Raw genomic sequence first — 13,836 nt, forward strand, 5'->3', positions numbered from 1 at the left:
TGTGTTGCCATAATAGGGGGGCCCATCCCCCCAAAAACACATTGCAGCATGATGGTAAGTTCTTTACTGTCACAGCAAAATAAGCAACACAAAAGAAACGAAGCGAGAAGCCCTTTAATGCAATGGCGGCCCACCTCATGGGACCACCATCATCTTAAAGGGCTTCTGGCACCAAAAAAATAAACCACAGGCAAATGGGAGATTGAGCGGGGTCATTGCTGACCCCATTTCAACCTGGCGCCACTGGTGAGTCAGCCCCCAATTCCTCCTCAAAAAAAAAAGTTTAAAATGTGTATGTAGTAGTGAACCTCCCGATATCTAAGCCTCCACTCCAGCAAAGTCAAATACCCCATCCCCGAGCTCCCTGAAGGAGCAGCCCCCTCCCTTTACAGGCAATACCCCCTCTCCATGCGCCCCTGAAGGATCAGCCCCCAGTCCCCTGACAAAGCTTCCCTCCCTCTGCCCCTGCCCCCACAAAGGAGCAGCCCCTTCCCTCCGTCCAGTTCACCTGACAAAAAGGCCCCTCTGCCCCTGACCCCCCTGAAGGAGCAGCCCCCTCCCCTGCCCCTGGCCCTCATGACAGGCAAAACACCCTCCATCTGCACCCAGCCCTCCTCTCAAGGAGCAGCCCCCCTCTTTCTACTCTCCCCAGCCCCCCCCCCTCGACACACAAATCCCCAGTCCCTGGAATTTATCCAATCACATGGCTAGGGCAAGGGGCGTGTGTGTTTGAGAAAAAAAAAGGGGCATTTTGCGGCAGGGCCAACAGTTATGCATGTACATCCATATTTAAAACAGGCAGCCGCACCACGAGGTGGCTTGTTAACTGTATATGTTTACTCTTGCTCCTGATGAGGTGTTAGTCTGTAGAGATCACTTTTTAGGCCCAATATGACAGGGTGAATGGTCCCAGATCAACTGAAGGAGTGAAGGCTGAAGAACCAGAGTGATCTGGCTGACCTCAAAATAGACTGGGCAAACTGGTGGTCTACTTGATAAAACTGGAAATGACCTTCATGTGAGCATGTTGAAAAATCCACTTATCTGTGCGTATTAAATCCAACAAAGTCCTAAGGAAGATATGTGAATTACGATTGCTCGAGTATGGACTTAAAATTAGGATTTGCACATAACACGTGGTAGTTTATATTTTAATCATACGCACGCGTGATTTAAAATTCCAGTGTTATGGCCACTTGCACACCCATACGCACATGTATAGGTGCCCACATGCTTTTAAAGTTATGGTTCCTGAATAGGATTGAAAGAAATTCTGTTAAATACTGCCATTTAATGTTAATAAAATACTGTTATTATTATATTTAGAATTTGAAAGTTATATCTATACAGATAGAAATGGAACCAAAAAAATTAAGAAGACAGAAAAGAATACTATAATAATGAAAACAGATATATGAAAACTTTATTTCATCTGTGCAAATGGAATATTGAATTGCTAAAGGATAAATGGAAAACAAGGATTCAGTGTAAATAGATAAGATCTTTAACTATAATGTGCAATTTTCCAAGATTTAATTTTAAAAAGTTACCTTAATCCTTGTTGGTGTGCTCAATTCTTAATAATTGGATTTTCTCGTCTAAATCAGCGATAGGAATTGAATGCTGTTAAACTTCTCTGACATTTCTTGTTTTAGAACCTTACAGCATCTTTTCTTTCTTTTAGCTCAGCAAGCAGTGTTGAAATTCTAGCCTATTTTAAAATAGAATATAAAACAAGTACAAACAAAGTTACATTTTTAAACATTTAAAATAAAAGACAATGCAAGCATTAAATTAAAAACATAATTCTGAATTAAATGACATTGTATATATACACACTAGATACAACACTTCAGTTACAATCAATGAGTTACTGAATATATGACATGGAATGGTTTGCATGTCAAGACACTAGATGGAACTTAAGCAGTTTGATCTGGAAAATATGCAAACATTACATAAGACTGAAACCAAATGATGGAAGAAGTGATGCAGGATCCTTGTTGACAGCATATGGGCTGCTACCTCTTAAATTCCATAGCAGTTGTGGACCCTACTGCTGCTTCATATCCAGAATTTATAATTGGCTGTGGGTCCATACCATCTTAAGAAGTCACCGACCTGGTATTGACCCGACCAGGCCTCTCCTGCAAGGCTGCACCCGCTTCCAGCATCCAGGATACAGTAGTGCTCTTAGTGCAGCAAGGACAAAAGGTATATTCTAGAGATGGTGTACACGCCTGTCTTGGTGCATCCTTACAATAGTGGCATTTATTCCCATACACCGAACAGGAAGGCTAGTGGAGCACAGTTTCTACTCTACTGGAGAGAGACTGTCACGTGATATCTCAGCCTGCGAGAGAGAGGGGACAGCCATCATATAGCCTCTCATTATCAGATTAGGGTATCACCAGTCGGACAGAGAGAGGGAGAAGTGATTGATACCAGACACGTCAGACTGAAAGACAATGAGACACCCCCAGCCAATGCAAGAGACTGCTGACAGGACATCCCAGCCTGAAAGAAGAAAAAAGAAAGAAATATCAGGACTGCTACCAAGAACATAAGAAATGCCATGCTGGGCCAGACTGAGGTCCATTGAACCCAGCATCATGTCTTTACAGTGGCCAGTCTGGGTCACAAGTTCTCAGTAGATCCCCAATGGGTAGATCAATTTCTTTTTGCCCACTCCCAGGGATAAGTGATGGTTTTTCCTACTTTAGCTGGCTAATAATTTGATATGGTCTTTCTTACAGGAACTTGTCCAAACCTCATTTTAAAGCCAACTATGCTAGTTGCCTTGCCCATGTCCTTCTGACACAGATTCCAGAGATTATTTGTTTTTAAATCTGCTGGTGCTTAGGTTTCTCGAAATGTCTCCTTGTTTTAATAGATTTGAAAGGGTAAACTAACTATACTTTACCCATTCCACCCCACTCATGATTTTATAAACCTCTATCATATATTTTCTAAGCCATTCTCTTTTCCACACTGAATAGCCCTAACCTGCATAGCCTTTCATCACGGGGGAGCCGTTCCATCCTCGTTATCAGTTTTTTTTGCTTCCTCTGTACCTTTTCAAGCCTCTGCTATGTCTTTTTTAAGATGGGGCAATACTCAAGCATGAGAGAGATAGAAAGTGCCAGCAGATACCTCAGTATGAAAGAGACTGCTGGGTTAATCAGCTGTGAATAGAGGTGTTCATTCAAGACACAATGCCTTCTACCGCCCACACCTTGTGTTTATGAACATTGTACCACCATCCTTCTGTCTGTATCCTAGTCATTGGCTGGGTACCTGCAGCTCTTTTGCCAAGTAAATAAAATGGGCAGAGCCAGGCCAAGCCTTCTCATGTACTGCAGTACTGTCCCTATTGAACTCTGTTCTTGGGTTTGTCATCATCTCTGACAAAGATGCCTCCCTCCTTGAGGGTGCTTGATTTCTTGTTGGGGATGCTGGAATAATGTAATGCCACCCCCAGAGAAGCCATAGCTGGGTATATAGCGGGAGGAGAGCGGGTCAAGCTTGTGCTGCTTATAATCTAGGGAAGCTTCATTGTTAACCTACGTCAGAAGACAACCACTGCATCATGGGCGATGGGACCAGGACTGGATATTGATTTGTGAAGGGAGAAAGAACTAGGTGTTGGCTGTTGTGGAGTGACCTACCAATTATACAATATGGACAGATCTGAAGAGGTGGAAGCATCCCTCCTTCTAATATAAAGTGTATGAGTATCTCAGCAAACATTCAGAGGCAAATATATTCAGCCCATGGGGCATCTGGCTTAGGGGGTCATTTATCAAAGTGCTATATGGTGTTTTGCATGCAAAAAACCTCATTTAAAGCCCACTATGCATTGCAAAAAAACTGCCCTTTTTTAACACATGCAAAAACACCTTTACGCATGCAAAAACCACTATTAAACGTGTGCAAAAGCACTATAACACATGGTGTGATGCAAATGAGAAAAAGAGGAGGAAATTTTGGCCAAGTGGGGAGGGCTCACAGTTTTGCAAAGCTGTATTGCATGGCTTTAATGCGAATTTTAACTACACCTTTATCATTTGTGTAAAGCCATGTTGCGATGTTTTTTGCATGTTGCGATTGTTTTTGCAAATGCTGTTTTAAGCTCCTGAAGAGCCAGCCTAGCTATCAGGGCCCTCCTATGCCCATTGGGGGGGGGGAGGGGGAGGAGAGGGAGAGAGAGAGAGAGACTAGCCATAATGCCCTCACACTATATAGGTATTTATATCTCTATGGGAGGCCTACCTAGTAACTCGAGATGAGGTTTAAGTATTAGTGTAGGGGTTAGGGGCCCAGGTAGAAAGTCCATCAAGCTAGGTTCAGAGAACATTGCACAAATCTCAACTTTGAGTGAGTTTCCTCACTCCGAAGGTCATCAAATCTTCACAAGAGAGCACTGTTCTGTTCGTACGTCTCACTTTGAATGTCAAAGTGGCCCCTAACCCCTACAGTACTACCTACACCTCATCTTGAGTTACTAGGTGGGCCTCCCATAGAGATATAAATACCTATGTAGTGTGAGGGCATTATGGCTAGTCTCAGTCTCTCGCTCTCTCTCTCTCTCTCCACCCACCCAGTGGTGCTTAAACGTATTAAACATGGTCCCCCCCCCCCCCAGTGGTTGTATGTAGGAAAAGCAAAATTGCTTACCTTGTAGTAGGTGTTATCCCAGGACAGCAGGATGTAGTCCTCACATATGGGTGACATCAGTATTGGAGCCCTATACGGAAAGATTTCTGTCAAAGTTTCTAGAAACTTTTGACTGGCACTGTATGCCCACTGAGCATGCTCAGCATGCTATGATATTCCTGGCCACAGGGGTCTCCCTTCAGTCTCGTTTGTAGCAATGAGCGTTAGCCAAAAATAAAATAATAAAACGTATCGGACCCCAACTCCGCGGGGTGGCGGGTGGGTTTTCGTGAGGACTACATCCTGCTGTCCTGGGATAACATCTATTCAAGGTAAGCAATTTTGCTTTATCCCAGGACAAGCAGGATGCTAGTCCTCACATATGGGTGATTAGCAAGCTACAGGCTGAGTCATCTTTGTATTGGACCAACAGTGTACAACTTGTGCAACAGGCACAACAACTGGCGTACTGTTGGGAAAAATGAGCCAGCTGAAATCACGAAAGGTTGGATGTGGTAGGAGTTGGCTTATGCTGGAAACAAGTTCTTTAAGGACAGATTGTCCCTAGGCTGAATCGTGTTATCCTTCCTTGTCGAGACAGTAGTGGGGCCGCAAAGGTGTGAAGAGAACTCCATGTTGCGGCTTTACAAATGTCAGCTATGGTACTGAACGATAGTGTGCTACTGAGGTTGATATTGCCCTTACTGAATGAGCCTTTACTCGACCTTGGAGAGGAAGACTTGCTTTTTCATGGCAAAACTGTATGCAATCTGCTATCCAATTGGATAAAGTTTGTTTACCCACTGCTTTACCTGGTTTGTTTGGATTTCCTGTGGACTGCAGTGCGGTTTATATAAAATGCTAGTGCACGCTTACAGTCCAAGGTATGTAAGGCTGTTTCTCCTGGATGGAATGAGGCCTTGGAAAGAATGTGAGTAAAACTATGGATTGGTTTTAAGTGGAATTCCGTAACTACCTTAGGAACGGAATTTTGGATGTGTACGGAGAACCACTCTGTTATGTAGGAATTTCGTGTAGGGTGAGTACGTGACAAGTGCTTGCAACTCACTAACCCTTCTAGCCGATATAATAGCTATGAGAAAGATAGTTTTCCATGTGAGAAATTTGAGATACAGGAATCTATGGGTTCAAAAGGAGAACGCATGAATCTTGTTAAAACCAGGTTTAGTTCCCATTCTGTGACTGTGTGCCGAATTGGTGGTTTATGTGCGTTTAACCTCTCATAAATCTGCCTGATGAGAGGGTTTGGTGGAAATTGGGCATCTCCCATCTATTGTGGTAAGCTGAGATTGCACTTAAATGGACTCTTACAGATGAAGTCTGTAGACCAGAGTCTGAAAGATGGTATAAGTATTACTAGTAGAGAATTATGGAGCAGAGAAAGGATCAATACTTTTTTGCCTGCACCAGAAGGTAAACCTTTTCCATTTGGAAGAATAGTTCTTACGTGTTGAAGATTTACGTGAAGCTAAAAGCACTTGAGATACATTGGTGAAAAGACTGAGTGGTTGTAACATCAAGCTTTCAACATCCATGCTGTCAGGGATAGGGACTGAAGGTGGGGTGGCACAAACCGACCCTAATCTTGAGTTATGAGAGTGGGAGCTACTCCCAGACGAATGGGATCCCTGATCAAGAGGTCTAGAAGTGTGGGAAACCATACTTGTCGAGGCCAATATGGGGCTATGAGGATCATGACCCCTTGTCCTTTGTAGCTTCACTAGAGTTTTGGTTATGAGCGGTATCGGAGGATACGTGTATAGAAGACCTGAGTTCCAAGGGCGAGCGAAGGCGTCCTTGGCTGGTTGGTTCTCTGTGTAGAAAACAGAAGCTTGTCCACTTTGTGATTCAGATGTGACGCAAAGAGGTCTATTGTTGGTTTGATCCCAATGTTTGAAAAATCCTGGTCGCTACTGAGGGATCCAGGGACACTTTGTGTGGGCGGAATTGACGGCTGAGTCGATCCACTATCACATTGTGAATGGCCTGCCAGATAAGTGGCCTGGAAAACAGTGAGTGTGTTAAGGCCAGTCCCAATCTGTGCAGCTTCCTGACATAGGAGATACGAGCCCATACCTCCCTGTTTGTTGATGTGTACCACATGGCAAACTGTGTTGTCTGTTTGTATGAGGACAGTCTTGTGTGAAAGGCAGTCTTTGAACGCATGTAGCACATAAGTATAGCTCGAAGCTCTAGGAAGTTTATCTGAAAAGTTGCTTCGAGTTTTGGTCCAAGTACCTTGAGTCTGCAGATGACCAATGTGTGTGCTCCCAGCCTGAGGTGGATGCATCTGTAGTCAATGTTACTTGCACAATTGGTTGTTGAAAAGGTAGGCCCTTGAGCAAGTTGTCCATATTTGTCCACCAGAGGAGCGAGGAGTGTAGTTCTTGAGTTACTCGGATAGGAAAGACATTGGCTGAATGGCTTGTATCCATTGACTTTTGAGCGTCCATTGAGTGAGTCTCATAGCTAATTTGGCCATAGGAGTGACGTGGACTGTGGAGGCCATGTGACCCAAGAGGGTGAGACATTGATGCGCTGTTATTTGTGTGCATGCTCGAAGAGAGCCGGTTAACGAGGCTAGTGTCTGTGCACGGTCCCTTGGTAGGAAGGCTTTTGCTTATGGTGTTTAACTCTGCTCCGATGAACTGTAACCTGTGAGTGGTGTGAGTGGGATTTTGGTAGTTGATGAGGAATCCCAAGGAATGGAAGATTTATTGTGAGCTGGAGAGAATTGAGAGCTCCTTGCTGTGTTTGACTCCTGATGAGCCAATCGTCTAGATAGGGAAACACGTGCACACCTTGCTTGTGCAGATGAGCCGCTGCCAGTGCTAGACACTTTGTGAACACTCGAGGTGCTGAGGCAAGGCCGAATGGTAGTACCCTGTATTGGTAATGTTGAGTACCCACGAGGAATCGTAGATACTTGCGATGAGGCGGAGGAATATGGGAATGTGAGCGTAAGCGTCTTGAAGATCCAGAGAACAGAGCCAATCTCCCTTTTGAAGTAGTGGTACATGGTGCCTAGAGAAACCATCCTGAATTTTTTTTCTCAGAATTTGTTGAGATTTCTGAGGTCTAGGATTGGACGTAGGCCTCCGGTTTTCTTTGGAATGAGGAAATAGGGAGTAGAATCCTCTGCCCTGCTGAGGCCGGGGAACTGGTTCCACGGCCCTGGCTCTCAGAAGGGTGGATAATTCTGTTTGTGAATTGTGGATTGGTTTTATTGTCCAAAACGAAGGAGGAGTGTCGTTTGGTATGGTGAGAAAATCCAAGTGGTACCCCTGAGATGTGATGGAAAGTACCCACTGGTCTGTGGTTATGAATTCCCAATTGTGATGGAAGAATGTGATCCGACCACCCACTGGTATGTGTTGTGCCGGATTGGGAGAGTGGCTGCTGTTCCCTGGAATCACTTCAAAACCCCGACGTGGACGCTGTCTGTGGAGGGGGTTGAGGTCTGGTGTCCTGATTGTCTGAGGTTGTGAGCGTTGAGGGAGGCCTAGATGAATGCCCAGGAGTAGGAGGAAGATAATATCTTCGCAGCCTGTAATAAGGACGCTTAGATTCCTTCCATGGAAGTCTCTTTGATGATTGAGACTCTTGAGGTATAGCTGACAATTGTTTTAGAGTTTCGGAATGTTCTTCAAATAGAGAAAACTGCTTTCTTAACTTTATCACCAAATAAGTTCTCCCATACACAAGGAGATCTGCTAGTTTGTCTTGTATTTCGGGCCTTAGGTCAGATGCCTTAAGCGTCGAGCATTGATCCCAGTGGCTGCCATCCTGGATGCAGTTTCAAATGAGTCATATGCTGCACGAACCTCATGTTTGCCTGCTTCAAGGCCTTTATGAATAATAGTTGAGAAGGATTCCTGAAGTTGCTGTGGGAGATCCTCAGAGAGTTCCTGGATCTGTTTCCATAGGTTACATATGTTACAATGTTCCTTATATTCCTTATATTTATTGTTGTTTAATCAACTGTTCGCTTGTTACAATGTAAAATAGGGCAGTTCCGGCTCTATTCAACCTGTTTTCTGGAAACCGATGTGATATCTCGATCGAATGTCGGTATACAAAAGAAATAAATAAATAAAAATAAATAAATATATAATTGGTAGGCAGCAATCCTGGATACCAACATAGAACCTTGAAACATTTTCTTACCAAGGTTGTCTAGGAACCTATTATCTTTGCCTGGTGGTGTTGAAGAATGAGTTTTTAACTCTTTTCGACGTTTTCTGTGCTGACTCAACTACCACTGAATGGTGAGGGTAATTGAGTTTTTTGAAACCCTGGGAGTTGTGTTGGACCAAGATATGTTGCGTCCACTCTTTTGTTGACCAGGGGTATGGAGGCAGGGATGTTCCCATAACCTGTGCAATAACTCTACCAGGACTTCGTGGACTGGAACTGCCAAACTTCCTTGGGGGGGTCCACAAATTGTAGTACTTCTAGTGTCTTGGAATCACCTCAGTGTGTAATTGGAAAGGATGGTGTCTGCCATCTCTTTTTACAAAGTTGGAGAATGAAAGGTCTCCTCCAGAGGAGAACGTCTTCTCTCCTTCTGGAGGAGATGGTTCAGAGAGGACTTCCTCTGAGGATGGTGTCTGTATCTGTATCTTGCCAAGTGTCCGGTATATGAGGATGAAGTGGAGTAGAAGGTGTGTACTCCTTTGGCCTGGATGGGTGTTCCAGCAGTTTGGATGGAAGCAATGGTGATATTGGTGGATGAGGGCGTGGAACCCCTGATGGACTGGGAATTGGCTCTGAAGGTGGAAGGTCCTTCGGGATATCCTCTCCAGTGGGTGGTGGCATTATTGGTTCTGGAGATATTATTGGAATGGCACCGATAATAGTGTCTAGTTTGGCCAAAATTGGTTCAAAGAGAGACAAATCAGGTATTGGCATCGACGGCATCGAGGGCGATGGCACTATCGGTATCGATGGTGATATGGGCAAGGTTATGGGTTCTGGCATCGATGGAATCGTCGATGGTATCGGCAAGGATATAGGTACCAGCATCTGTGGAATCGGTGATGGCGGTATCGCAGGTTCATGGGAACCGGAGTTGACGGAATTGGGGGTGTCGATGGTTTTGGTGATGGCCTCGATGGCTGAGGTGGCACCGCATCTAGGAGTGCATCCTTTACTGCCTGGCGAATATATTCGTCCAGTTCCGCCCGCATAGCTGGTGAGACCAGAGCAGCTATGGGGGGAGGCAGTGAGGGCGATTCCGGTACTTCCCCAGGGCCCTGAGGAAGTACGGTTCCCGGCACCGATGGCGGTGGGGATCGCTGTGGTTTAGAAGAGCTCGGTGATGTTTCAGTCCTGCGAGGTTTCTTAGATTGGGACCCAGGAACCCTCGATGGATCACCGGGTATCGGGTCGATGTCCGGGTCGTGCGGCCTCCGATGCCGATGCTTCTGGTTACTTTCGGCGGTCTTTTCGATGATCGATACCGACCTGAACGATGATGTAGATGGGGTTGGCGATGCCCTATCCCCTGCCTCATCGGGTGTTTGCTTTTTAAGCACGACCTTGTGGATCGCTCCAGCCGGAGACGATTGGGTAGATGTTGACGTCGAAGGCATCAATTGTAAGTGGAACAAGTGTTCCATTTTCTCCATCCGGAGTTTTCTCCCTTTCGGCGTCATTTCAGCACATTTTACACAAGTTAACACATTGTGCTTTTCTCCCAGACACAACACACATTCTAAGTGCGGGTCTATGATGGACATATTCCGGCAACAGATCGGGCATTTTTTGAAACCCGAGGCCATAATTAAGTCGGTCAGCCGTCGACGACTTGAAGGCAAAAAACGGTACGGAACCGGCAAAAAGGTGATAGGAAAAACATTAAAACCGCAGGGGTCTCCCATGTTAACATCGCGGTAAGTTTTTCTAAGTTTTTTTCAAACTTTTTTATGAGGTAAATTTACCTCAGAGGACTCCTAATACCCGCGAGACTAATGGCTCCGCGGAAAAAAGAAGACTGAAGGGAGACCCCTGTGGCCAGGAATATCATGGCATGCTGAGCATGCTCAGTGGGCACACAGTGCCAGTCAAAAGTTTCTAGAAACTTTGACAGAAGTTTTTCTGTATAGGGCTCCAATACTGATGTCACCCATATGTGAGGACTAGCATCCTGCTTGTCCTGGGATAATACAACAATTCTGGCACTTCTCATAAACACACCCCTTTTCCTATCGCATGCGATATTTAGTGCATTTGGATAAATCCAGGCCTTAGCTGAATAATCTTATCTAGCTAACTTATAGCGGATATTCGGCAACATGTCCTCACTGCCGAATAAACCGTGCTAAGTAAAAGTTAGCTTTCATGCAGTCATAAAGTTGTCTGGCTACCTTAGCTAGATAACATCAAATTTTGGCATTTATCTGGCTAAGTTTATTTTATTTATTTAGAAGAGTTTATATACCGAGGTATAGCAAGCTGCCTTCACTCCGATTTACATTTTAAACAACTTATTACAGGAGAAAAATATAATTGAGAACATTAACACACAACATTATAATATAATTGAGAACATTAATGCACAACATTTTCTATGTACAGTCAACGTGAAAAAGGGAATATGTAATATAATGTAAAATAATAATAATAGAAAACAGCAACTGATAACAGGCATTTTACAAACAGGGACTAATTGGGAGATACGGTGTACAGACATGGAATCAGTGAGTATGGGAGCACGAGTTGCATTCGGCTTCGGGCTTCAGGTTTCGGAGTGTGGGCGGACAGCTTAGTCAACACCAGCTGTGAAAGACTGCCTGAAGAGCCAGGTCTTGAGCTCCTTTTTGAATGATTTGGAGTCATTGATCATGATTAGGTAGTCTGGTAGGGAATTCCATACTGTCGGTCCCGCAATGGAGAAGGCTCTGTTCCTAGTGTTGGAGAGCTTAGCTGAAGGGAGAGGGGGTATTGTTAGGTGTGGTTTGCTGGTTGTTCTTGTTGTTCGTTGTGGATTGTGTAGCTGGATCATGTTATCAAGGGCATTGTTCTCTGTTCTGTAGATGGCATTGTGTAGGATAGTTAAAGTCTTGAACTTGATTCGTTGTTCAACTGGAAGCCAGTGGAGACTTCTCAGAAACGGGGAGATGTGGTCCATTTTTTTCTTGCCGGTTAAGACCCTGGCTGCAGCATTCTGCAAGAGTTGAAGAGGCTTTAAGGCCGATTTGGGAAGACCAATCAGGAGCGAGTTACAATAATCGATACTGTTGAAAATAAGAGATTGTAGGACTGTTCTGAATTCTTGTTGGTGTAAGAGCGGTTTTAGGTGTTTCAGTATGTGTAATTTGTAAAATCCGTCTTTAGTTTTTGTTGCGATGTTCTTTTTGTGGTTTAGTTCGTTGTCGATCCAGATACCGAGGTCTTTAGTATTGTTCCTCAGTTAGCCAGATATCTGATTCAGCCCTGGTATGATCCTTCCAACTTATTCAGCTAACTTTTCAGCCAGATAAAAACTTAGCGAGCTAAGGCCCAAGCCAGATATTTGAGCAGTACATTTGTCCAGCTATATATGAACTCAGCCAGACAAATGTTCATAATTCTGTTGTATAATGTTTTTAATGTATTGTAACCTGCTTAGCATGATAGATTTGGTATAGCAAATGTTGCTTACCTGTAACAGGTGTTCTCACAGGACAGCAGGATGTTAGTCCTCACATATTTCATGCGTAAGTTACTGTTATACTGTAAACCGATGTGATATCTTTGATGAATGTCGGTATATAAAAACCAATAAATAAATAAATAAAACATATGGGTGACATCACAGGATGGAGCCCAATCACGGAACACTTTTGTCAAAGTTTCCAGAACTTGCATGGCACTAACCCTGCAGCCAGCAGGGGTCCCCCTTCAATCTTGTTTAAAAGTTACAGGTAGTGCCGAAAAATAAAATAAGAAAACGTTACGAACCCAACCCTGCAGGGCGGTGGACAGGTTTCGTGAGGACTAACATCCTGCTGTCCTGTGAGAACACCTGTTACAGGTAAGCAACATTTACTTTCTCACAGGACAAGCAGGATGGTAGTCCTCACATATGGGTGAGTACTGAGCTGAGGATGTCCAAGAAATACACCAAATGTTCCCAGGTGTGCAAGGCACTAGGACTAGGATAAAAATTTGGCCGAAGGCATCCTGAACCCTAACAGGCAGGCGGAAGGGTGTTGGTACGTCACATTGTAAATAGGTTACGAAGGACAGCCTGGCCAAAGATGGAATCTTGCTTCCGGCCTTGTCCAAGAAATAGTGGGCTGCAAAGGTGTGGAGAGAACTCCAGGTTGCAGCCCTGCAAATGTCAGGAAGCGGCACTGATCGTAGGTGTGCTACTGAAGTCGCCACGGCCCTCACAGAGTGTGCTTTAACATGGTCTTGAAAAGGAATGCCCACTTGCTGATAGCAAAAGGATATGCAGTCCACCAACCAGGAGGAGAGAGTCTGCTTACCCACAGGCTGTCCTAACTTGTTAGAATGGAAAGAGACAAGCAGTTGAGTGCTTTCCCTGTGGGCAGCTGTATGGTCTAGGTAGAATGCTAGAGCTCGTTTATAGTTAAGGGTATGCAGAGCCTGTTCTCCTGGATTGGAATGGGGCCTGGGAAAAAAGGTAGGTAGTACGATGGATTGATTGAGATGAAAGTCCGAAACTACCTTAAGTAAAAATTTAGGGTGATTTCGGAGTACTGCCCGATCCTGCAGAGGTTTAGTGTAAGGTGGATAGGTAACTAGAGCCTGTAATTCACTAACTCTGCGAGCTGAAGTGATTGCCAGAAGGAAAATCACTTTCCATGTGAGATATCGAAGGTCACAGGATTGAAGAGGCTTGAATGGTGGTTTCATGAGCAGACCCAAAACCAGATTGAGGTCCCAAGAAGGGGCCGGAGGACGCAGTGGAGGCTTGAGGTGAAGCAAGCCCTTCAGAAAAAGTGTTACAAGGGGTTGTACTGATATGGGTACATCCCTGACACCTTTATGGAAGGTGGCTACCGCACTGACATGCATTCTGATGGAAGGAGTTTTTAAACCTGACTCTGATAAGTGCCAGAGATAGTCCAAAAACTTAGTGATTGGACAGGTAAAGGGGTCAAGGGACTGAGAAGAGCACCAGGACTTAAACCTGTTCCATTTATAAGA

At 44.6% G+C, this 13,836-nt stretch overlaps 1 protein-coding gene across 1 annotated transcript in view; it reads right to left on the reverse strand.

Annotated features, from left to right (window-relative positions):
* Positions 1 to 13,836, reverse strand: part of LOC115085328 — a 271,980-nt gene that overhangs the window by 95,481 nt on the left and 162,663 nt on the right. The window contains exon 8 of the mRNA XM_029591204.1: positions 1,551 to 1,711. Coding sequence (XP_029447064.1) covers positions 1,652 to 1,711 — 60 coding nt within the window. The 3' untranslated portion in view covers positions 1,551 to 1,651. The remainder of the gene's footprint in view (positions 1 to 1,550; positions 1,712 to 13,836) is intronic.

The sequence above is a fragment of the Rhinatrema bivittatum genome, chromosome 2 (genome assembly GCF_901001135.1).
Source record: "Rhinatrema bivittatum chromosome 2, aRhiBiv1.1, whole genome shotgun sequence".
NCBI lineage: Eukaryota > Metazoa > Chordata > Amphibia > Gymnophiona > Rhinatrematidae > Rhinatrema > Rhinatrema bivittatum.